This window comes from Gekko japonicus, unplaced genomic scaffold, assembly GCF_001447785.1.
Source record: "Gekko japonicus isolate JY-2015 unplaced genomic scaffold, Gekko_japonicus_V1.1 scaffold3578, whole genome shotgun sequence".
NCBI classification, from domain to species: Eukaryota; Metazoa; Chordata; class Lepidosauria; order Squamata; family Gekkonidae; genus Gekko; species Gekko japonicus.
Genome location: NW_015167645.1, coordinates 28949 through 55713, shown reverse-complemented (window position 1 = coordinate 55713; position 26765 = coordinate 28949). Strand labels below are relative to the sequence as shown.

The window sequence follows — 26765 nt, the reverse complement described above, 5'->3', positions numbered from 1 at the left end:
TGTTTATCTAACTTGCTTCCTTTTTGACAATTTGCGTATCTCCAGGGAAAAAATTGGGGGGGGGGGGGAGAATTCAGCTCCAGTTGTCTGTTTTTTGGTCACAGTGGGGCTTGATGGTACGGAGGAACAGTTGTACCACCTTAAAGCCACATTCAGATAAGGCGGTGAGATGCCGTAGTGACCTCAGAGTCATCACTAAATGGCAATAAAATGATGCAGACGCCCGATGTGGAGATGAAACAATCGGAGAGTGGATGCGGCGTGAAATGCAGACAGAAATTTGTGAGACTGATGTGGGATATTGGCACAACGGTGGGAAATACCAATGCAGATTGGACCCTAGTTTGCAGCTTGGAACTGGCTCTTGTTAACAGACCTCCTGCCATCAATCACTGCAGTCTGTTCCTACCTAGTGCAGGATGATGTCACAGGGAAGTTAATACCTCTAATGAGGAACTTGCTTCCCCCGCAATGAAACTCAGAAATGGAGAAAACCAGCCGGGAATGATAAAAACTAGACTACCTATTCCTGGATCATAATGGGGGGAATAGTTTTGTGCACACACATCCCTAGAAAACATGCACATGTGCATATTTCTGGTGATTCTCTCTGGCTATGTTGGAATGCAATCTACAGGCCATAACAAGGGCTCCTTAAAAGGTATAACGTGCATGTTTCCCGTACTATATAGCTGGAATTTTCAGCTAAAACTCTGACTTTACACAAGAACAAATACAAAGCTACCTTATACTGAATCAGTCCATCAATTCATCAAGGGTAGGGCTGCCTATCAGACTAGCAGGGGCTCTCCACAGTCTCTGTTAGAGGTCTTTCTCATCACCTACTGCCTAGTAAACTGGAGATGCCGGGATTGAACCCAGGACCTTCTGCTTGCAAAGCAGAGGCTCTTCCACTGAGCCATAGCCCCTTCCACTGGCCAACAAATTGCTTGTTCAGATGGAGTATTAAGTTAACTGCTCCATTAATCCACAAGACAGCAGCCTTGACTTGCTCCAGTGTAAACAGGGGATGAGTTCCTTTCCAGAACTCAGTCACCACAGCTATAAACAACAATTCCAAAGCAGCCTTCACCTCACAGAATTCTCCCGAAAAGCCCTGCGGGCACACGCAATGGAATCCATTGACCAGATCCTCACAGCGTCCTCCATTATGACACGGGTTGCTCATGCATTCATCAGCTTCCATTTCACAGTTCTTTCCAGTGAAGCCGCGGTGGCATAAGCAACGATAGCCATTCACCTCATCCTAAAAGAAAAGGAAAAGTTGAAAGATATGTCCTTATTGCAAAGAGACTCATGAAAATTTTCCCCCGATGTCAAAAAAATCTAATACCCATTTGTTTTCCTTTGGTTTTTTTTAAAGCAAGCCCACTGACAATTTGATGGTGCAAAATGCAATCAAGTCACAGCCAATTTATGGTGACCCCCATAGGGTTTTTCAAGGCAAGAGATGTTCAGAGGCTGCCTCTGCGTAGTAACCCTGGACTTCCTTGGTGGTCTCCCATCCAAATACTAACCTTGCTTAGTTTCTGAGATCTGATGATCTGGACCGAGTCACTGACAACTTCGCCTGAATTAAACTTGAGCTTACTTGTGTTGTTCTGTAGAGTCTATCAGCTGTAAAAGCCTGAGGCCTCGGTCTCATGCAGCTTTTCATCTAGACCCACGAATGTCACCTGCCTCCTTGGGGCCTTCTCCTGCCCTATTCTCCTCACTCTGAAAAGTGACTTCCTGCCTACTCTCTGCCTTTAACAAGCTGCTCTAGCTAGCTCTATGCAATGACGACTTTGCTTTTTTAATAACCTACAATAAGGAGGCATAAGAGCCTTCTGAAAGACCAAGTGCATGGCAAAAGGGAAACTGATCATACATTCAAATGTGTTACCCACACACTGTATCAGATACTTTCTCTTACGCAATCTTAAATCCACTGTTTCGAGTATAATCTATGTTTAGCTAACTGTAGCCTTTTAGCTCAAACTTCAGATCTACTGGAGGCTTTTTAAAGAAAGGCAGTTGTTTCTATAGATGCCTCCCAATCTTTTGGTATAACTGCTGATATTGCAGAAAAGATATAGAGTAGCTCACCAATTTCACATCCCCCCCCCCCAATCAAATCCTTAGGCAAATGTTAACAGAAGAAACTGCTGCTGAATCAGGTGATTCTAAAACATATTTTCAGGTTTTTTTGGGGTGGCTCAGAATTCTTCCAGTCTGACGCCTAGAAAGGCTCAAAAATGGACCTCAGGTATTGTTTTGAAAGTTTTCTCCCAAAACATTACCTATCAACGAGTGCTCTCACAGAAGAATGCAGGTCAAATATGTTACTTGAAAGCATCCAGCCCATTAAGCTGTTCTTTGGCAGCCACTTTGGTAGGTGGCGGAACTGATCTGGATTAGATCCACGTTCCCGTATGAATGCACTTGAATACTCTGGTCTTCAAGCCTGTAATATGAGGCTAGATAGGTAGGCAACCCACAAAGTATAGATTTCCCTCCTGGGAGAGAGATTCAACCCCCCCCCCCTCAGTGTCTTCCACTAATGGGTAAAGACTTTTGTGTTCTGTGTTCCATCACTGACCCTCACTTGCATCTGTTTTAATTGCTTTACATATTATATGTACTTTGAAGCTTGTTCTAATGTTCCTCACCTTGGGGACCCTGAGTTGGCTGGAAAGGTGGCTCAGAAATATTTTAATATTAAAGTAATTTTAATAATCAGAATAGGAGATAATTGCCTGTCTGCTACCCTTCCCTTACATTTGCCATCTAGTAGCCTCTTACTTTGCAGCTGTCATTCAGAGTTTTCGAAATAAAAAGTGGACATTAAATAGTCGGTCTTACCTTACAAGTCCCTCCATTTTGACACTGTCCACGACAATCATTAATATCTATGGAACAAATACGTAAGGCATTAAAAATCGCAGAAAACCCCGAAGCCATACTGAACAGAGTGAAAGCAAGGAGTGTCTTAAGTTCAACATATCAGTGATCAGTCTGATGTTTTCCAGAAGGGTTCACAATACAAGTTTGAGAGAACCGAAAACGCTACTTCTATTTCAGCTGAAATGCAAGAGAAAAGTGACCAAGTGGTAGATACATCTGAGCAATGTCTTCCAAGGCCAGATTTTAGTCATGTCCAGTTAGTTCATTCCACAAACTGAAAGCTAAGGCTTTTGATGCAAGGAAATAACTGCTAAAGGAGGCAGCATAAAATGGTGCTTTGAGAAGATTGTGATGGTTCAGAGGTTGAAAGAGGAGATAGGAATCACAGAATAACGCTCTGATTTAGTCTATGAGTAAAAAAAAAGCTCTTTTTAGGGTCAAAGGCAGATACTAAAGATTAAATACTGACTGATGTGACAATTTAGTCCTTTCCATCCTGGAATGCAGTCACAGTAATATCCACCAATAAGATTTTTGCAAGAATGAGCATTAAGACAGGGTTTCCCTTCACACTCATTAGCATCTGTGAAAGAAGAGAAAAGAAAAGCAGAGAGTGAAGAACAAACCCCAGCAATAGGCTGGCCCTTGCACCAAAGCAAAGCTTTTCCAAATATCAGCCACGCAGTTGCTCACAAGAGGAGGGACCCACTGACAACTCTGATGCAAAGCTGCTGATATTTTCAGCATGCAGCATCCTCTCCCCTTATAAGCAAGACTCAAGAATCAAAGGTTCCGGTTTGACGTAGCCCACACAGGTTATTTGAACAAGCTGGCAGTCTCTTATTTTGCTGCAGGGACAATTCAGTATTAGTTTAGAGAACTGTGAGTGGTCACTGTGGCCCTTAAGGGGGTTTAACACAGATCTACGATATATCCAACAAGGTTTAGGAATACACGTAAAAATGGTAGGAAATGCACTGTTTTTGGAGAAGGGCTATTTATTCATTTAATTTATACCCCGCCTTTCACCCCAGTGGGGACCCAAAGCGGCTTATGTCGTTCTCCTGTCCTCCATTTTATCCTCACAACAACCCTGTGAGGTAGGTTAGGCTGAGAAAGAGTGACCAGCACAAGTTCACCCAGCATGCTCCAGCGGCATGAGTGGGGATTCCAACCTGGGTCTTCCAGATACCAGTCTGACACTCTTAACCACTACACCACAATGGAGGGTGTGTGTGTGCATCTTTGCTATAGCACAGTGCACTGTAAGATAAAATAACTCATCCATGTTACAAATTTGCCTCTTGGTTGTTGCTTGCAAGCCAAAACTGTATATATGTAGCTTCACCTGTCAAGGGGTAATACACATTTATTGCTCATGTTCTGACAGATCCGTGGAACAAACATGCCACTTTTCTGGTCTAGAGAGAGTGCTTAATCATGCACTGTCCCCCATTTTGGGGGGAGGGAGTTTCAAAGGTTAGCAAAATGTAGCCCTTGGCCACTCATCTGCAGGGACTACCTAGATATTTCATGCACACACCACTGGGGGGAGAGATATATGGGTCAAGCAAGATGCAAGAACAGAGCACACCCGAGCGACCCGAGCCAAAACATACACCACAACAAGGTGTAGTGACTGAACAGCACAGAACAGCCCTTGTTAACAGGCACCCCAGAGTTAAGCACATTACTGTTACTATCATGCCAGAGGTATCATCATCCGCTGCTCAGGTACGCATCAGGGCAGGGGAGAAGGCTTCACACTGCAGAGAGGACAGAGCCTTGGAACTCGGAGGTAGTGTTGCGACTAGTTTAAATCAACTCTTGGGAGAATTCAAGTGTTGAAATTTAGCAATTAAGACATGAAATTGACCACCTACATTCATTTTACTGACGTTTCAATCATTTAAGCAAATCTAAACCCCACCCACCCCCCAAATAATCTTGTCAAGTCACCTTCAAGTGTCCAGACTTACCAAGCTGACAGGTTGACCCAATCCACTGCTGTGGACATATACATTCAAACCCATTAATGCGATCAACACAAGTTCCGCCTCTGGCGCAAGGGTTAGATGCACATTCGTCAATATCTGGGGAAGGGAAAGAGGGTCTGAGGTGACTTGAGACCATATACAGACTTTTTTTAAGGCAGAGAGGACCTAGCCACACACTTCTAGAGGGAAGATGCCATCAAACCATATGGACCATTCTGAAAGCCATTATTCCAGATTCTGATATAAGGGCATTAGGTTTCTGTCCCAAAGTATCCCCGCATCAAAAAGAGAGTGTTTGAGGTTATATGCATGCCTACTTAAAATCTCTTATGTAGAGCAACTATGCTAAGTAGACTCTTGCAATACAAGAACAATACAAGAACTCGTGGGCACTCAATGAAATTGCTGAGCGGTCGGGTTAGAACGGATAAAAGGAAGTACTTCTTCACCCAAAGAGTGATTAACACATGGAATTCACTGCCACAGGAAGTGGTGGCAGCTACAAGCATGGACGGCTTCAAAAGGGATTAGATAAGCATATGGAGCAGAGGTCCATCAGTGGCTGTTAGCCACAAGGTATAGATAGGGGCTCTGGGGCAAGTGATGCTCTGTCTTTTTGGTGCTTGGTGGGGTCAACAGTGGGAGGGCTTCTAATGTCCTGGCCCCACTGATGGATCTCCTGATGGCACCTGGTATTTTTGGCCACTGTGTGACACAGAGTGTTGGACTGGATGGGCCTTGGCCTGATCCAACATTGGCGTCTCTTATGTTCTTATGCAGTAAACATTCTGGCTATGGGTTTACGGAGGAGAAGTTGCAGGAATAATCCTGTGACATTTAAAGTCATGTAATGTAGAAAGCATGGAGCTGCGGTGGCTCAAGTGGTTAAGACACTGAACTGCAGGCTGTGGAAGGTCAGTAGTTCAGCAGTTCGAGACCCGAGTGTGCCGCAAGATGGAGTGAGCTCCCGTCTCTAGTTCCAGCTCCTGCCAACCTAGCAGTTCAAAAGCAAGACATTGCAAGTAGATAAATAGGTACCACTTCAGTGGGAAGGTAACAGCGTTCTGTGCGCCTTGGTGTTTAGTCATGCCGGCTACATGACCACGGAAACGTCTTCGGACAGCGCTGGCTCTTCGGCTTTGAAATGGAGATGAGCACCGCAACCCTGGCTTTCGAGCAAGGGAACCTTTACCTTAATGTAGAAAGCAGCCTTCAAAATGCAGGCAACTCCAGACCTCATTCAGTAACCGCTCAGCCAAGTGTGAAGACATCTTCCAAATCAAGCTTCAGTATTACCTACACTCCCTTCCTTCCTTTGTAGTAGTAGCTCTTACGTGATGTTACAAAACGTTTAGAAATCCCAGCTGAGACAAGAGCCTGGGAGAACACAGCAGCACGGCATAAGCCGTTTAACCAAGGAGCAGAAGCGCATAATGCAATTTCACATGCGCCTGTTAGGAGTAAACAAGTTCAGCTGCTCCTATTAAACCAGTTAGTGCCTAATTTACGTAGCTGGTAAATTCCAAAAGGACGACTGCAGCTCTGGCTTGATTAAGGAACACAATGTTGCCTGGTTCAAAATTAAGAACTTTGCATACCTGTCGTTGTTGTTTTTTTTTTTAAACTAGCCCACTGGGGAAGAAACATTTTTGAGCAGGGCTGGAGTCACAAGACTTACTAGATAAAACTAGGTGAAAGGAAAAGGACTTAGCAATAAGTCTTCATAATATACTCTGAGGCCCTGACCTGGATAGCCCAGGTTAGCCTGATCTCATCAGACCTCAGAAGCTTAAGCAGGGTCGGCCCTGGTCAGTATTTGGATGGGAGGCCACCAAGGAAGACCAGGGTCACTATGCAGAGGCAGGCAATGGCGAACCACCTCTAAATTGCTCTTGCCTTGAAAACCATGTCAGCTGTGACTTGACAGGCAAAATACAATACTTTGACAGCAAAACCACTTGTCAAGTAATACAGGTTAAGGCTCTCAGGAGAGAGAGCGTAGGTGGGTATACTGCCACCCTTAAAACTCTACCGCCTAGAGCAATCTTGTAGCAAAGCTTTTCTCACCACATACATGTGACTTACGTGGAAAAGGCAAGACCACTGCTTTTTGCCATAATTTTCTAGTTAGCACTTGTGACCTATGCTCCCTCTAAGCTGTGGAGTCTTGTGAGCAAAAATTCTACTTTGTGAGCTACTGGCATTAAAGTTGTGAGCGAGCGATTTGGCTACTGCATGAATTAGTTTGCTCTGGAGCCATCCTTCCTGAGCTGAGACAGAAATGTGTGAGCCAGAGGCTAAAAACCTGTGAGCTAGCTCACACTAACTCAGCTTAGAGGGAATACTGCTTGTGACTACGCTTAGGATCAAATGACACAGTACTTCTTTTGGCAAGGTGGGTTGGAGTTCCCCGCTTTCCCCACAGCCTCACAGCAGCTACAGGGAATGTCATTTTAAAAAACAGTAGGAGCCGGATCCAGCTTGTAAATGAGGCGTGGAACTGCCTTCCGCTCCTTGCCATTTCCCCTAGCTAAAGCATCCCTAGCCAGAAGTTATTTGCATAAAATTGGAGCTGTATGAGGAGTATTTGTTTTTAAAACACAGCTGCTATGTGGCTGCAGAGAACGGAAGTCGAGTCCACGGAACTCCAACCCAACTTGCCAAAAAAGTAATGCGTAGACCGACCTTTAGATATAATCTCAAATTACTATTATCTACAAAATACAAAAAAGATTGAAGGTCAAAGAAGACGGGGACGGCAAAGGATGAGATGGTTAGACAGTGTCATAGATGCAACGAACATGAAATTGAGCAAACTTCAGAGGATGGCGGAAGACAGGGGGGCCTGGTGGGAGCTGGTCCATGGGGTCGCGAAGAGTCGGACTCGAGTGTACGACTGAACAACAACAAAATATGTATGCTACCTTTCTGCCTAATGAGGGCCACCAGGACGGCTAACAGTTAATGTTACTGTAAAATAATTGCAGCTGAAACTAAAATACACATAAAACCCATGTAGCAAGTAATAAAAAACAAGGCACTACAGAGGTCATGATGAAGGCTAAGCAAAACTGTATGGAACTGAAATGTTCCTGACAAGCACGCATCTATCAATCATCTAAAAATAGAGTATGGTTCTTCCTTCAAAAGTGCTGTTTTGGGGTGTAAATGTATGCAAATTCAGTCAACAAACTGAATTTCACACAACTGAAAGTTTGTCTGATCAGGGAGAAACCTGACACCAGACAAGAGCAAGAACTGTGATGCAGCCGCATTTCACGAACATTCAACTAAGATCTATACATTTTTATAAAGGCAATACTATAGAGAACACCGATCTAGTGCAATACATGAACAATTTATTGCATCGACAACACAAAACCCACACTACCTTGAGGAATAAGCTGTTACCTACCAATAGCACATGTTGGTCCGCTCCATCCCGCTGGACACTGGCATTTGAATCCTGATGAAATCTCATGGCAGGTTCCACCATTAGCACAAGGATTTGATACGCAAGCATGCTCAGCTAATGGAGAAAATACAGTGTTCTTTTAGCAGAGACAACAGCACTTGTGTCTAGGTTTAGCACTATTATTCTGTACACATTCCTTCCTGAGACGCTTTAGGGGGCTTGATGTACGGCGAGTCTACTTGGTAATACCCTGCAGATTCAGCAATGCATCCCTCTGATCTTAGACTCACAGAGTTGGAATCACAGAGTTGGAATCAACTGCCAGGATTCTGGGAGGTACATAAGCCACTGCTCATGTAGTGTGTTAAGAGTTTCATATCAGGACTGGGAAGTCCATGTTTTGTTAGGTCGGGTTAGAACGGATAAAAGGAAGTACTTAGTCACCCAAAGAGTGATTAACACTTGGAATTCACTGCCACAGGAAGTGGTGGCGGCTACAAGCATGGACAGCTTCAAATGGGAATTAGATAAGCATATGGAGCAGAGGTCCATCAGTGGCTATCAGCCACAAGGTATAGATAGGGGCTCTGGGGCAAGTGATGCTCTGTCTTCTTGGTGCTTGGGGGGGGGTCAACAGTGGGAGGGCTTCTAATGTCCTGGCCCCACTGGTGGACCTCCTGATGGCACTGGTATTTCTGGTCACTGGGTGATACAGAGTGTTGGACTGGATGGGCCTTTGGCCTGATCCAACATTGGCATCTCTTATGTTCTTATGCTCTCCATGCTGCGCCATGCTAGCCTGTGGGGTGACCTTGGGCCAGTCATTGGCTGCGGCCACACACACGAAATAATCCACTTTCAACATACTTTCAGTGCACTTTCTAACTGGATTTTACTGTGTGAACTGGCAAGATCCAGTTGGAAAGTACACTCAACGTGCACTGAAAGTGTGTGTGTGACCGCAGCCATCATGTCTAAGCCTCCCTCCCTCACAAAGTTATAAATATCTAAAAAATGAATTCATTCACAACCCGACTCTGCCACGAAGCTCAGCCGGCGACCTTCAGGCCAATCTCTCAGTCAAACCTACCCCCCTACAACTGATGATCAAACAGGAGTGGGGGAAGATCATGATGTCTACTGACCCGAGTTCCTTGACGAAAGGTAGGCTTAATGAACAAAATGACATGATGTCTTGTTGCTTTGCAATGGGGTCCCAAGAAGACAGTAATCTAAATACGAAAATTTAGCTGCCTTTGAGGTAGTCACCAGGGTAGTACTGGCAAAATGCATTAATTCCCCCAGTTGCAAACCACTAAGACTGTGTATAGGAATCACTCCCTGTATAATGGCTAGATGGCCATCTGTCAGCGATGCTGATTGTGTGAACTTAGGCAGATTATGAGAAGGGAGGGCAGGAAGGGTTGCCTCAGTGCTTAGTTCTTGTGGCCCTTTCTTACATGCCCAGGCAAATGCTGATCGCCACTTTGGGGCCAGGAAGCAATTTTTCTCCAGCCCAATTTGGCTGGAGATTCTGGAGGTTTTCTGTCATCTTCTGGGCGTGGAACAGTGGTCACTGGGGGCATGGAGGGGAGGTATTTGTGAATTTCCTGCATTGTGCAGGGGTTGGGCTAGGTGACCCTGGAGGTCCCTTTCAATTCTATAATTCTATAAGGTATTCTGGGAGGCTGGTTTCTCTACAAGCAAACTTACTGAAGGTAAAGAAAATCCTCTTCTCCCCCCCCCTCCGTATCACTAAAGGTGGTGAGATATGAGAATGGTGGGGGCCAATGCTCCCTCTAAGCTGTGAAGTCTTGTGAGCAAAAATTCTACTTTGTGAGCTACTGGCATTAAAGCTGTGAGCAAGCGATTTGGCTGCTGCATAAATTAGTTTGCTCTGGAGCCATCCTTCCTGAGCTAAGACAAAAATGTGTGAGCCGGAGGCTTAAAAACTGTGATCTAGCTCACACTAACTCAGCTTAGAGGGAACACTGGTGGGGGCATCTCTGAAACTGTTAAGGGATGTCCCAAATGTGTAGCTACCATAGCTTCCCATTTTTAAAAAGCAGGGCATACAGTAACTGAGCAGTCCAACAGAAAGAGGTGGCAGTAGTATAAACACAGTAAATAAATAAAATCTCTTAGTACCAATTTCACAGTTCTTTCCAGAGTAACCATCTTGGCAAGCACAGCTGTATTCATCTGGTTCTGTATTCATGCAGGTTCCACCATTCACACATGGATGGTGATTTCCACAATAGTTTAAATCTAGAATAGAAAGAGGGGGGGGAATCATTTGATAAGATAATCATTTGATAAGTCCTTTTCTCCTTTTCTCCCTTTCTCACAATACAAGAACTCCTGGGCACTCCATGAAATTGCTGAGCGGTCGGGTTAGAACGGATAAAAGGAAGTCCTTCTTCACCCAAAGAGTGATTAACACTTGGAATTCACTGCCACAGGAAGTGGTGGCGGCTACAAGCATGGACGGCTTCAAAAGGGAATTAGATAAGCATATGGAGCAGAGGTCCATCAGTGGCTATTAGCCACAAGGTATAGATAGGGTGCAGCGTAGGGGCAATATAACTACGTTAATTGTTTCTTCCCACTGTGCTATGGCTCTTTGGGGTTGTTTTTTTTAACCCATCGCATAGCAACCAGTGCTTTTGCATTGTCATCTTTCAAACTCAAAGATTTCGCCTGCTGCCTTTAAGTAGGAATGTGGCACAAGGAAGTCAAGAAAACAGATGCTGTGTTAGTAGTAAACACACAGTTGCATAAACAACCGCTTCTCTGTGACGGGTTAGTAATGAGGTTTCAGGTATGCTATGAATGAGAGTTCAGTACCTTTGTTGCACAGCAGCCCACCCCAGTTGGTTTCGCATTTGCACTCCCAGGGGTCACTGCAGCTCCCGTGGGCACAGCCTGGGTAGGGGACACACTCGTCACAGAACTGTCCTTGCCAGCCATAATTACACCTATGGGTAAGTGCATGTTAAGTGTTAGCAATAGGAGGGCCAATTATACATAGCAGACATACTCAGGGCATCACATCTATTTATCGGTCAGCGCGGAAGAACGCCGGAGCTCCCCCTTTTCAAGATCTGCACATCGCTATGTGCTAGCCACATTCTGCAAAAGATTCACAACGAAACTGCTATTTCTCAAGGGAATAACGACCCTGATGGAGACAAAAACATTCACTTCCGTAACCATGAGAATACAAGAAACAGATACATTGGAAATCGGAATATAAATTTTTTTAACTTGCATTAAAAAACCCCAACTTCACTGGTGCATCATGGTGCTGTAGGGTTCCTGACAGGCCTGGAAATGCCCTGCCTCTTTCATAAAGGCACCGTGCGTGGAAATGGGCAGTTGAAACATTTCATGGCACAGAGATATTTTATCACCTGCTAAACAACATCCTATAAGGGGCTGCAGTGGCTCAAGTGGTTAAGATGCTGAACTGCAGACCAGAAGGTCGGTAGTTCAGCAGTTCGAGACCCAAGTGTGCTGCATGATGGAGTGAGCTCCCGTCTCTAGTTCCAGCTCCTGCCAACCTAGCAGTTCGAAAGCAAGAAATTGCAAGTAGATAAATAGGTACCACTTCAGTGGGAAGGTAACAGAGTTCTGTGCGCCTCGGTGTTTAGTCATGCCGGCCACATGACCACGGAAATGTCTTTGGACAGCGCTGGCTCTTTGGCTTGGAAACGGAGATGAGCACCGCATCCCTAGAGCCAGATTCGACTGGTTTTCGAGCAAGGGAAACCTTTACCTTAAACAACATCCTGCTGAGTCTCAATTAAAGATTGGACATTTATTTCATGAGAATTGCTGGCAATCCTGCAGTAAGTGACTTGGAAGCGCCTGGGTCATTTATTTTAGAACAGACTCCCTCAGGAGGTGGAGGGCTGTCTTTAAGCAGAGGGTGAACAGCCACCTGTTGGGAAAGGGCAGTTTTGCATTCCTACACTCCACGGGCATTTAGACTACATGATCTCTAAGGTTCTTTCCAAGAGCCTAACTCGATGTTACAGCATTCTCACGTCCATCATAGGGCCATGGAGCTATCTGAAGGCTGGGATTTTCTTATTTCAAAAAGGCTGCAGGGGGTCTGATCCTGAAAGCCAACCTGATGAAGCCTTGGCTAGGCAGAGACCCAGGCAGTCTTTACCTGGCTGAAGAGGCTTGAAAATACCTGGGGGGGGGCCCGCAGCGGAAGAGATGGGAACTCTGGAAACAGCAGAGGGCAGAATTGGTGCTTCCCAAATGATCTCCACTCCCATCCCCACCCTGGCTGCTCCCTTATTGCCTAACAAGCATCACCTCTTCTCCTCTGCTGCGACTAGGACTTCTGTCTCTCTCTCCCCATGTGCCATTTTCACGTCTCCTTGAGGAGACCCACCTGGGTCTTCAATCAGCTGTGGCCTCATCAGGGATGGCTTTCAGGATCAGCTCCCCCCCCACCCCCCAATGGCATTTTTGACGACAAAAATCCTTGCTTTAAACTATTGCCAGAACTTCCCTGTGGTGGACATGGGGGTACCATAACGTCTAGTTAGGCTCCACGTCTTTATGACTATGAAATTCAGAAGATGAATGGAACATTGAAAGCCACCCGGGATGAGTCGTAGGAGAATCACAGTTCATTGGAGGGGGGGGGGGATTCCCATTTGAGAAGGAGGGATTATTACCAAGAATTTCTCTGCCAACACCAAAGCTATTAACTCGGCAGAACAAAGCAGGTTACAGAGCTTTTAAAACGGAACCCATTTACATTTTTTTTACCTACATGCAAAATTATCCACCTATGCACACAGCACTTGCTTACAGCCCAACGGCTAAATTTCTCCAGAAATGGAACACAAACGTCACATAATACCTGTGCGTTACTTGGGCTGGCCTTCATTTTTAAAAAAGTATCGTATTATGTGGCTTTTGTTTTTGGATTCTGCTACCTGCAGACTCTGTCCAGGAACCAGGTAAACAAATAAGCATGTGACGTCTCCAAAGCTTAGAAATTCCACTCGATCCCATGCAGGCTGTAAAGATAGTGCAGTGCAAGCTCAACTATCGAGGTGTTTCAAGGGACAGAGGGTTCATTTGGATAATTAGAGTATGGGTAAACAGAGGTTGCTAGGTGCTTGCAGAAGACAAAAGCGCTCTGGCTGTATTAACTTCACCTGTGGTTTGACTATTCACCTAGGACAGTTGCTGATACTACAGAATTTCCTTCTAACTAGAAAGGGCAGTAGAAAGAGGGACGCAGAAAGGTTTTCATGTGTCTGAAAACAGGCAGTAAAAAAGTTCAGCATCTCCAGAAGTGCTACTTCCCGGAGAGACTGCAGAATGAGAAGACTGAAGTCACCAGCTCCAACTCAGCAGGGCTTGCTTCTCGATAAGAATTCACAGGCTTATAGATTTTATTTGCTGGTGTTTGAATAGCCCTATCCAAACATTCCATCACTGTATGAAGGATGTGAACAGGTTTGTACTAGCCAGCCCCACAACCCCATGGTACAGAGGCAGTGGATTTAGCACACATGTGGGGGTCTACCCACGCAGAGATCAACACACCCTTCTTCTGCACAACCTGTACTATTAGGTGTTTGTGACAATTAGATCACATTTGTACATGGTCCTGCATGTGTGAATGCTGGAAACAAAGTTCAAAGCACAAATGTTCACCGGGGAGTGGGGGAGTGGGGAGAAGAATACAAAATCAAGAACTAATGTCTTCAGAAAGTCCTGCCTTCAGTACTGAGAAACTCAGACAGAATCAAATTGCCACGATAAACTTTATAGCCATTGCTACAATCAGAGGGGTGGCGTGGCCGTGTGACTTACAGGGAAATTTCCCGATGGGCTGCTCCTCTAGTGAGCCCCTGGTGGCAAGAAGCAGCAGAGCCAAGCTGCAGCAACATTACCAGTACTCCGTAGGCCAGTTAGCTCGACCCTTCAGTGGCAACTCTCATGGACATCAGTTCACCAATGATGGATATCCACCAATCACCTCCCTCTACACTGCCCCTAGTTTACAGGAGGTCAGGAATGAGCCAATGCCCATTTTTGGCACCGAGTTCTGCAGCCTTGCATCACTAGCTTTTTGTGCAACGGGAGCCATTCAAAATGGCCTATATCAAGCCAAGCTAACTTCCCAGTCCACCCCTGGCTAAAATGCTTTAAACAAACTGCAAGTGGTCAAATGGTTGTTCCCACAAATGATCCCCAAATGGCCACCTGAGCCAATCAAGATTGTGTTCTGCGGAACACAGACGGAACTATAGATGAATTGCTTAGATATATATTAACTGCAGCAAGAGTAGTAATTGAAGCAAAATGGAAAATCAAAGATTGTCCAGCTCTTGAGAATTGGATAGATAAAATGCAAGAATATGCTGTTAATGGCAAAACTGACAAACTTCATTAATCAGAGACTGAAAGACAACTTTGAAGACAACTGGAGAGTTTTCTATGATTACTACAACCAATATCTGTAGTCGTGCAGTTGAATGGTTTACACCATATGACGGTTTCAGTATGAAATATTAAAGATGCTTTCTTTCGTATGATTCTTATGACAACAAACTTATTTTAAAATTATACACAAATTTGTATGAGGTTATTAATGGTTTATCATATAACTGAAGACTGATAATATATTAATATTTTTATCCTATCATGAGAAAATGGTAGAATGTTGAGTAGATTGTTATAGTGGTTTTTAAAGTTATAAGGTTATATAATTTTCCTAAAAATTCAAGTATTTGAATCAAGGATTGTCCTTTATATTTGTCAAAAATGCCCTTTAGACTATGTTTTGGTAATTTTACTTTATTCTTTTCCTTTATCCCTTTTCTTTATTCTGTATTCCGTCAAAAAGTTCAAAATAAGTTTTTTTAAAGAGATTGTGTTCTGCTGCCTGAGAGGGTGAGAGCACTGATACAGCTTGCCCAATTGGACCATTCATACACATCTTCCCTGGCACTAAGGCAGTTCCCTGCTGTGCTGTTTCTACATGGGTTCATTGGATTTCCTTTTTTCGACAAATTCGCTGAGTGCTAGTAAACAATGGCATACCCAAGTCTGTGGCAAGTGGCCATTTGCCTGGATAAAAGGAAGTACTTCTTCACCCAAAGAGTGATTAACACATGGAATTCACTGCCACAGGAGGTGGAAGCGGCTACAAGCATGGACGGCTTCAAAAGGGAATCGGATAAACATTCGAAGCAGAGGTCCATCACAGAGGTCCATCACAGCCACAAGTTATAGATAGGAACTCTCGGTCTGGGGCAAGTGATGCCCTGTATTCTTGGGGAGGCACTGTATTGCTTGGGGGAGGCACCAGTGGGAGGGCTTCTAGTGTCCTGGCCCCACTACTGGACCTCCTGATGGCACCTGGTATTTTTGGCCACTGTGTGACAGAGTGTTGGACTGGATGCGCCATTGGCCTGATCCAACATTCTCTTCACTTATGTTCTTATGGATCAGGATTCTGAGTGGTGGCAGGTTCAAAAGTGCCTTCAAAGAGTTCAGTGCTACCCTTCCCCTGTCGTATGCCTATGTGGTGTGTCAGACATATGTAAGCAACTAACTGGCCCCCCCCACCTTTTTGAGCTCACAGGCACCTTTAGAATTTTGACACAGCGTGGTGGGTGCAGCCACAGAATGGCTGCCACAGGAGGTGGGGACACCCACAAAATGGCTGCCGCGGCTTACTTTCAGTCACACAGTGAAGATCCTTGTGCTCGGTGGCAGCTGCTGCCAAACCAATTTAAAAAAAAAATTTGTACAGCCAATGAAGTTTCCAGTGGCCAACCAGGAGCCTCGCTGGGCAGAATCCTGCCTGCTCTCTCCACTTTTTAGAAACACTTGGCAGGTGCCAAGAAAAGTGCTGATGGGCACTGTGCCACCCACAGGCACCATGTTCCCCCCCCCCCGGATCCAAATGATTGCTGAACGGTATGAAACATAACCGCTCCAAGCTACAGAATCATATCCGTTCATCTTACAGGTCTGAAACCTCATGGTGACAATGTTCATGGCAAGCTAAAGACAAGAAGGAATGCTTGAGAGGGACAAAACTTGGGGCATGATGCCCTCCAGATATAGTACCTACATGTGAAAGAACCCAATGGAGATCAGAGTTCCCCTTCCCATATACATGCGCACAGATGAAGTGGGCAGGTGGCACAAGCCGGTCATCAGGCAGAAATGAGAGCTTGGGCATGCTCCCATAGCTTTAACCAGCTCTCCCTTTCTGTGCTTTGCAAATTACTTGGAGTTGGAGCTTAATACTTCCTCCCCCCCCAATGTGCTCATGCATCAAGAGAGAATCCATTCGTTCAGTGCCTAAGAGTGCAAGCCAGAAAGTCCCTTATTTAAGTGCCACCTCAGCTATGAACTTACTACTAGGTAATCCTTTTCCTTCCTCTCTCAGTTCCACCGTCCCACAATGTGGATGGTGGTATACAAGGATTACCAAGACTGTACATAAAGCATTTTGAACACTCACATACGTAATATAAATGGTAGGCTTTATCATATGCTTGGTTAACTATTATCCATAGTTTTATGTTACCACAACCAGTGCTCACAGTTTTGTAGCCTCCGGCTCACACATTTTTGTTTTAGCTCCGGAAGGATGACTCCAAAGCAAACTGATTTATGCAGCAGCCAAAATCGCTCACTCACAACTTTAATGCCAGTAGCTCACAAAGTAGAATTTTTGCTCACCAGACTCCACAGCTTAGAGGGTGCATTGCCACAGTATATTGCCACAGCCAATAGCCCACAACCTATATGCATTATAGGGGAGGGGATGCTGAGTTCACTGCCCCTATCAAAATCTATTCTGCGTTAAGACCATTTCAGAACGCATTTGGCATTTATATGTGTGTTGCTGGTGGTTTTGCTTTTTTGTTAAAAAAAAGCCCACAAACCCGATTTAAAAATTAGATTTTTAAAACTCTGGGTACAGCTGTGATTCTACCAGACGAAACCACTTTTTACAAAGCAAAAATAATATCAAGCTGAATATTCAAAGTTACATTTCTATTTATTTATGTATTGTATGGCAGAGTTACACACAGGAAGTATATAATAATATAAAATATGTAACCAAGTTGATACAACATGTATGCAGACTGATTTCCCTAAATACGAATATCTAAATTTTCAATTTACTCAGTCGCAGCTGGGGAGAGTTCAAAGAGCTCCATCACATCTCCCTGGAAAGCATGACTCTCACATTCCTGTGACAGATACAATTCTAGCTCGCCTCCTCATGGTGCACCCTGAATAACACTAAAGAGCTAGAACTTCTGACAGCCAGACAACTGTAGGATCTCCTGGCTACACCACACACATGGGAACATTTCTATTACATAAGTAGGTTAGCGGCAGTATGCAATATCTATTTTAAATTTTGCTACTAGAATAGGTCATGCTGTCTTTCTGAAAAAGGTGTACACACATCTGCTAGTGTCCACACAATGACCTCTAATGGCTACTGTCATTCCTATTAAGAAGGATTACTATACTAGCTAAAACTGTTCAAAAACAAGGTTTAACACAGAAGCTAACATTTCTTTCTACTGCCAGTTAATCATTTCTGCAAGGTGGCACCCACCCAAAGAAACACACTGTTTACAAGTCAAGAGGTTATGTGCAGTAAACGGATCCATTTTCACATTTTACAAGGAAGGGTAAATTACGATTTCCCGCAAAACAGGAAGTTAGACCACATTCAGGATTAGTAGGTGCCAGAACAGCTTTAGTTCCACTTCCGTTTTGGAAATGGCTGATAGAGATCACCATGCATTCCTAAAACATAGTGAAGAGGGGAAATGCTCAAAGAAGCGTGCTTGATACTTGGAAGAAAATGTGAGTTCAACAGCACAGCTAAGACGTTCATCATGATGGATTCCAAGCAAATGAGGCAGACAGGAAAATCTCATCATTAAATCAAATTAACAGGGTTGGTTCTAATGCACAGCAAAATAAATGCTGCCAAAATGTTTATTAAGACCCCTATAAACGATAGTATGGTGAACCATGAAGTCATTCAAGCTTAGCTTTTTGCCCTTCTGAGTTCACTCCTGCAACCACCCCTGGACAGGTTCATAGATAAGGGGTCTGGTAGGGTACAAGGAGTACAATGAGTTTATTGTTTCCAGATTTCTACCATACCAGTGTCCATTCCTGTTTTTCTTAACTTTAGCTGAACCACATTAAAATGGCAGGTACTGCAAGACAGAACACTGCACCATTTTGGTGCCGGCTACCATCTTACTTTTTAAAGGCAGTTTCCAAGCCTTCAACAGGTACAAAACGCATAAAACAGGTCAAGTATTTCCTCTCTGCAATGGGGAGAGACTAACTGCTAGCTTCTGCCCATCAAGTAACTGCTAAAGGGACATAGCCTCTGTCTAGGCTTGCAATTTGCTCACCCACAGCTGGTGAACCCTGCCATCAGTCCTAATCCCCCACCTTCAAGAAATTGATAGGAAGGGGGAAAATGGTAAGATGTAGTTCTAGGAATTTGCTCAAATATCTGTGGTAAAGACTATAGAGAAACTGGGAGATCCCTAGAGTGTCACCCGAAAATGACATCTCATCCTCTTGAAACTGCACCCTCCCCCAGCCACCATTCTTAAAATCCCCCAGCATTTGCTGACACAGTGCTGGCAACCCCATTTCTGCCCATTAGGAAAATGGGGTAATTCTAATGTAATAAGGCACTGAATAAGGCCAGGCTAAAAGCCAGCAGGAACACATGCTCGCTCTCTTTCAAGATTCCATTGTTACTTGTCCCAGAGCAAACAAGCAGGCAATATATTGCAAGCCTCCCTCTACCCACCAGCAGCCATCATCTCTTACAGGTCTACATGTTCAGAAAAGGAATTAGGTTAACAGTCCCTTCTGGATTGCACCACCTCAGAATGCAGATGGGACCTCATGTTTGAATGGTCAACTATATCAAGAACTGTGGAACATTAATATGTAACCGTAAAAACTATAGCCACATTCTTCTTCCCCAACATGGAAGATTTCTACACACATAGGGTTTTTGGGTTTTTTACATGCACGAATCACCATCTGTATTCTGAGTAGGGCTGCCAAGTCTCGTTGAATCGCGGCGGGGGAATCGTCATTCTTTACAGGAGCTCTGCCATGGGGGACGGCAACAGGCGTTGCACCGCCGTCGCCAGGATGTGACGCTACGCATCGCTCTGGCAACGGGACTCCAAACAGCCCCGTTGCCAGAGCGACGCGTAGCGTCACATCCTGGCGACGGTGGTGCAACGCCTGTTGCCGTCCCCCCGCGGCAGAGCTCCTGTAAAGAATGACGATCCCCCGCCGCGATTCAACGAGACTTGGCAGCCCTAATTCTGAGGTGGTACTGTGCAGGGAGAGCTGCATCCATGTGACTTTTAGACATGAGGGATATATGAAGCCCCTGTTCTCCCAGAATACGAAGCTTTTCCACTCCTCAAAGCTGAAAACAGATAGCAATTGACAATGAGGGGCACCCAATGGGTTCACACACAGGGTATCCAATTTTCCATACATACACTGAGTAAGTGTGCATATATGCATTCATCCAAAAAGTCAACGTTCCCCGTCTTTTGACTGACAGTTCATAAAACTGCAGCCTGCAAGACTAACAAAAAATTGGGATACAGGCTTAATAAGGGAAACTAAAAACACGTCCCACCGTTTCATTCCATAGTGGTGAACACATAGTGGTGAACACATCCTGCAAGAGCAGAAACCATAACTATGCGCCCCATATTTCTAAAGGATCTTATCTTATTTAAAAACAGCTATCCTGACAAAAGAAAACTCATGTACGCACAGCTTCCAACGGAAACTTTAGCCAAAACATTTGAGACAGGAAAAGGCTAGTGGGGTAGGAAGCATTAAGTATCCTAATGACAGGAGCAAACTACATCATAGAAAAGAAAAAATGGTCCAAAAAAATCCCATTGGTGTGAAGCACAGAGACCACGAAGAAGATGAATACACACCTTTCTGTTCCTTTCCAAGCACTTTTCAGTTTTACTGACAACCTTTGGAGAGCAATATAACTACGGTGAAACACTCTCTCTCATTGAATGTGAAATGTTCTTTCAAAGAAGGCTTTACTCACTCAAAACGTGTGGTATGAAGATTTTCATGTAAGAATCTGTAGCATTTGATAACGATAATTCTTTTGCAAAGTGTAGACATATGCTATGTTTTGTATTGCTTAAGTGTGAGGAATTCTGTCACTTGAAAATAGGGTTACCAAGTCCCCTCGTCACTCTGGCGGGGAAATATGGGGGGCGGGGACACGCTGGTATTTGGGCAAAACCATAGTTTTTTCGCCCTCAAACCATTGTTTGCCCAAATATCAGAGCTTTTCTGATGCAATGATGTCACTATCAGGTGACATCATCATAGTGCTGCCAAGTGGGGGTGGGTGGTGGGTAACCCCCCGCTTTGGAGGCCCGATCCCCCCCCCGCAGAATCGGGCCCCGGGGGGAACTCCACCCCCCAAAGGTGATGCAACCACATCGATCACGTTGGGGACGTGGCCCCGATCGCAGGAGGGAAAACTCTATGGTTTTCCCTCCGACTATCGGGGCCACGGCCTCAATGTGATCGACATCGCGTGTCACTTCTGGTGATGTGCTGGCGGCGCGCGCACATGTCGACGGACGGCTCCCGGAGCCCGGCAAGGCTCCCCCGCCGGTAAGAAAAATTGACTTGGCAACCCTACATCATCTCATCGGGAACGTTGCACAGCAATGTCCCTGTTTAGGGGCAGGGTTTCCCCTGCTGGCCAGCTGGTCCACAGTGGGCAGAAGACCTGGGGGCTGGCAAGTCTACTTGAAGATGATAATATACTATTGAAGAACACGTTATTATATTCAACTTGATATCCAAATACACAACCCTGTCCTATTAACAGAAACAGGCACAAAGCAGACTTTTTGTTTTCTACAAAAGTAATGTTCTTTATTTCCAACTTCTATTTTTTCCCCCTCTCTCCTTCAACGGTGCCACCTTAAGTATTGTTACAGTGAGCTTATAGATATGTTTTAACTCTGCTTAGGACGGCACTGTTAATTTTCTTAAGCCAGTCAGTGCTAACTTATAAATGAGTACTTTTAAGTTGCTAACACAGTAAAATAAGTTTAGGTTTGATAAGCATTTCATTTCCCCAAAATGAGAGAAACTGGCTTTCAACATTTTGTAATAAGAATTCCATTATATGACCTTGATAGTTGTGTAACAAGTACTTTAATGCTGTCTGCAATGGAAAGCAACAAAACTACTGCACTTCAAAGCGGAGTTACCAGAAACTAGAGAAAGTACCACATTGCCCAACATTCGATCAATCTTTTTGCCACCATCCAAACAAATTATGTCCAATTGACACCATCCAATTGAGCTGAGTGGCCCACAAGGCAGATCAGGGCCCTACTGTCCATCTTCAAGTGGTAAAAGGCTTGCCTGTTGCCCACTGGTAGTGGAGAGCAGTGTTCCCTCTAAGCTGAGTTAGTGTGAGCTAGCTCAGTTTTTTAGCCTCCAGCTCACAGATTTTTGTCTTAGCTCAGGAAGGACGGCTCCCGAGCAAACTGATTTATGCAGTCCCCCAAATCGCTCGCTCACAACTTTAAGGCCCGTAGCTCACAAAGTAGAATTTTTGCTCACAAGACTCCACAGCTTAGAGGGAACATTGGTGGAGAGTCCTGTCCCCAGCTAGCCTGTAGCTACATTGGTGCTGCCGGGGGCTCTGCCCCCTTCCTTAAAGGGCCAGCCCCACACGATTTCCTTCTGAAAATGTTTTTTAAAAATTTTAAACATTTTTAAAGGGCTGCAACTAACCTCAGAAGCGTCAGCTGGTGTGCACTGCTGCAAATTGAGGCTATACCACCCTCAATAATTTGAGAAGGGAGAGAAAAAACGAGGGAGGCATCCAGTAGGGGAGGAAAAAATAGAAGAAACATTGGTCTGCCCCCCAGTTTAAAAGCTCCAAACTAAGGGGACTGCTATAAGCAATCGGAAAGTCAGGCCTGCAACCCGTTTTTAACTCGACAACTCTAGTCTGAGATGTCCTGTTCATTCAAGTGAACTCGCATGCAATATGCACAGAGATCGCACACTGCCCTGAACAGCTTGAGCTGGCACGTACACAGGCACTGTAATCCGTTTAGACACTAACATAAAAGGGTCTCTGTCATACTAGACCTCCCACCTGACAACCACTTAAATAGAATGTTTGGAGCATTGTTGTATTAATGCAAAACACCTGCACAAACCCTGAAGTTTTTGCAGCGGAAGCTTCAACAGATATTTAATTCAGTGAAGGGTGGTATTACTAAAGATCCGTTCAGTTAATTCAATCCCTCTCTGTTCCAGAGCATTTGTTCTGAACATACTCAGACAGAATGCATAACTTAGAGTGAAAAAGAGAAGGGAGTAAGAACATAAGAACCACCTTGCTGGATCAGACCAGTGGTCCATCTAGTTCAGCATTGTGTGTCAGATACTGGCCAAGCAGTTCCTCTGGAGGGCCCGTTAACAGGTCATAGAGGACAAAGCCTTTCCCCTGATGTTGTCTCCTGGTATGTACTAGCGTATTCAGAGTTTTACTGCCTCTGAATGTGGAGGTTCACTTTATAGTCACCCAGTGCTTTTTTTGTAGAAAAAGCCCAGCAGGAACTCATTAGCATAATAGGCCATACCCAACAGCAGGAACTCATTAGCATATTAGGCCACACCCCTGACAACACAGCTCATTCACATATTAGGCCACACCCCCATGTTACCAGAAGTGTGGTCATCCAGCCACACCCACCTTTTGCTTCTTATTCTCTTTACCTTGTTTGTTGTCAAAACCCAGAACTTATTGCATGTTAGGCCACACACCCCTAATTGTAGCCAATCCGAATGAGTTTCTGCTGTTGGGTGTGGCCTATTATGCTAATGAGTTCCTGCTGGGCGTGGCCAACTTGGGAGCCAGCCGGAACTCCGTTCCTGTGCGTTCCTGCCCAAAAATAGCCTTGTAGTCACCATGGCTAGTAGCCACTGATAGACCTACCCTCCATGAAAACTGTCTAAACCTGTAGCCATCACAATACCCTCTGGCAGCAAATTCCACATTTTAATGACTTGCTGTAGTACTGTTCTTCCCTGGCTCTCTATCTTTCCTTGTTTCCCCCCTTCTCTAGTTCCCCCATTTGCACACTTATGCAGCTTTTCAATTTCAATACAATGGGCGAGCGTTCTTGGGTGTACTGCTTTGGATGGGAGTACAGTTCTAGATCTAGGAATTTTAACTGCTCAGCTGCAGAGCTGCACATTCACAGGACTAATATTCAACCTACATATTCAAACTTCAGTTGGCATCCCACAATCTTTGGAGAGCCGAATTCAATTATGTTTTTTATTTAAAAAAAGAAACAGAGGAAACGGTACAAATGGGAAAATACGGATGCTTTTTTCTTCTTTCCCCAAAATTGGGAGTAGTTTCCCATACTTTTATGATTCCATGGCATAAGCAATGTTCCCTCTAAGCCGTGTCATCTTGTGAGCAGAAATTCTACCTCATGAGCCAAAAGACCTACTAGCCTTAAAGTTGTGAGCGGGCCTACATTTTTAAATATATTTTCTTTAAATTTCCATTCACAAACATACAAAACTTACAAACATGAAATATAAATATGAATGGTCCTGACTCTCAGATGACAGAGGGAGCATGTATATAACAAAGTCCTTCTTTGCATGAGATGAAAGACCCAGACAAGCCCCTGGTCTCCAGCAAGCCAGCTGCTGCTGCCTCCTCCGCCTTTCCTGTATTCAAAGTAGCATGAGCAGACAACTGGTCTGAGAAGAAAGAAGGTTAAGGAAGCCTTTCCCTTCCGGTCAAGAAGCCTAAGAGCGGCTTCTTCTTCTTTTAAATAGAACTACAAAGTTCCTTCCTTCAACACACTCCATCATTACATTTCACAACATGTCTTTGCAAGAAGGTGGCTAGAAAGTAAAACCAATCCTATGAATTTCAAGTATATAATAAGAACCTTGAGACAAAATGTCTCCAGGGATGAAGGTTGCTTACTTTTTGTATATCCTTCCATAAGGCAAAGTCTTGTTGTTTCTATTGTTTTAATAAAAGATTTACACGTTAACTACAAAAAGACTCCAGTGATATGATTCCATGGGGGCCAGAGTGCACTAAACAATGGATTTATAATAGCTGTCCTTCAGCCACAGTTTCAAATAATTAAGCACCCCTCTTGGTATCTCATGGATGTGCTGTGGGTAGCCATGCCAGTTTATTTTGTATGCCTTCCTCTTGCAAAGTTAAACCTCTTTTTCACTAGTTAACATCTCCTCCACAGACACAACAGCAGAAAACCCTCAGAAAAATCCCTTAAAAGAGGGAACGGAATTCACAATTTTTTAAAATAAAAAAAGCAGAAACATTTGGGGATTTCATAAGCAGGACATTTCAGATATTTAATGTTACAGAAAAGATCCCACAGATAAGGTAGTGTCTACTTGTAACAGAACAACTTTTCACATACATGGATCAGAAAACTACGTATCTCATAATTTAAAACTTCATGTAAGTACAGCTGGGAGAAAATGCAACAGCTATCAGTATCAGTTCCCCATTCATTTCAAACTATAAGGAAACTAAGCTGGCATTCTGGACACGCTCGATACCTTTAAAAATGTCCAATAAAAATGAAATCACTGGGGTTTCAGGAAAGCACTCTTAGATTTCACCAGAGATCCATCAAATCCAGCATCCTGTTTCATACAAAGAGCCAAACAAACAGGGCACAGGGGCCAAGCCCTTCTCCTTATGTTGCCTCCCAGCACTGGGATCCACAGGCTGACTGCCTCTGAATGTGGAGGCTCCCAAGTCAACGTGTCTAGTAGCCACTGATGGAGCCTCCCCTCCAGGAATCCTGGAAAGCCATTTACGCTTGTGACCATCCCCCATCTCCGCTAGGATTGCCAGTCTCCATCTGGGGATAAATACCGTGGCATCCCACCATTCAGGAACAGCAAAGGCATAGAGACAGTTTGTTAAAATTTGCAAAGAAAAGTTTAAACACAGCAGGGGGGAAAGCTTGTGGGTCAGGGGGGAGTGGGATTTGTCTCAGCTCCAATCTTTGTCTCCCAGCCTACAGCAACCAATTCCCTCTCAGGCAAGCAAATTTCACACACACCCCAAACCCACTTCATTAAAGAAGCATCAACCACCTGCAGTCAATCAACCTGCCCACCCCCATGCCTAACTCACCCATTTGTTAATGAAAGGGATCCAACGAAACAAACAAGCTCCCCTACCTATGGACTCCAGACAGGCTGTCTTGGGAAGTCGGGATCAGGCAAAACAAAAGAAAACAAAAAAATCTGCCCGTGTCTCGTGGCCCCTTTGACCTCCTCCTGTGTCAGGATTAGAGTTTCTCGCCTCGCCTTCTTGTCCTGGTCTCCCTGGCTTTTCATTGCTGGATGAAGCAAATCTTCACCGCTGCATGGCTTGGCTTTCCAAAACTTCCTGGGTTTGATGAAGGTGCATGCGTTGCTGTGGCTCGAGTGCAACCGGCAAAGCCTGCTGCTTACAAACTCTGAGGAAGTCTTGGGGAGCCGAGGAAGTTTTGGAGAAGCTCTGCAGAAGCACCAAGAAAGCCCCAGGAAAATGCTGAGAAATTCATTCCTTCTCTGGATGGGAAGGGCTGAGGAAGTTTGCCCCTCTTCCCCTACCCTTAGACACCCACCCTGCCAGGTACAAGGAGAGAGAAGGAGCGGGGAAACACAATGGGAAAAAGGAAGGGAGATAGGACGACATATCTATAAGAATGGGGCAAAGTAGACCATAGGGAATAGGGGACGTAGGGAAGAGCAAGAAATAAGTTCATAGGCCACTTCACAGATTACTCCCCCCACTTAAGTGAGCATCAGGGGTCATTTCCTGCAGGAGCGCACAGGAACGCAGCTCCGGCAGTAAAGAGCCCAGGGGGCGGGCACATGCAACAAGCCCCACCTCCTGCTCCCAGCAGCCCTCAGTCAGAGCAAGAAGCAGCCAGGTACGTTGCAGATCTCCCCCCAGCCCTCCGGTCCAAAACAGTCCAGTGGCACCTTTAAGACCAAATTTTATTCAGGTTCAAGCTCTCCCTCCTCTGCGAGGACAGATCTGCACGCCCCCCCCCCAATAGCAATCCAAAACAGTCCAGTGGAGCCTGAGCGGTGGGTGTTGCCTTCTGACACACTTCTGGTGATGTCAGGGGGTGTGGCATATGAGCTCCTGCACCTCTTTTTCTACGAAATGACCCCTGGTGAGCATACATTTGAAAATGCAGCCCTGGGTTGGACAGGAACATTGCACGGGGAGGGAGGGAAAGGAGGGTGGGAAAGGGGGAAAGAAAGTCTGCCTG

The 26765-nt window shown here is 44.8% G+C and overlaps 1 protein-coding gene across 1 annotated transcript in view; it reads right to left on the bottom strand.

Moving 5' to 3' along the window:
* The window catches only part of JAG2 (jagged 2), a gene marked incomplete at its 5' end in the record, with an annotated part of 73981 nt that overhangs the window by 32869 nt on the left and 14347 nt on the right, over positions 1–26765 (bottom strand). The window contains 7 exons of the mRNA XM_015414080.1: positions 1094–1267; positions 2866–2912; positions 3377–3490; positions 4887–5000; positions 8320–8433; positions 10468–10587; positions 11167–11297. Of these exons, the coding sequence (XP_015269566.1) occupies positions 1094–1267; positions 2866–2912; positions 3377–3490; positions 4887–5000; positions 8320–8433; positions 10468–10587; positions 11167–11297 (814 nt within the window). The remainder of the gene's footprint in view (positions 1–1093; positions 1268–2865; positions 2913–3376; positions 3491–4886; positions 5001–8319; positions 8434–10467; positions 10588–11166; positions 11298–26765) is intronic.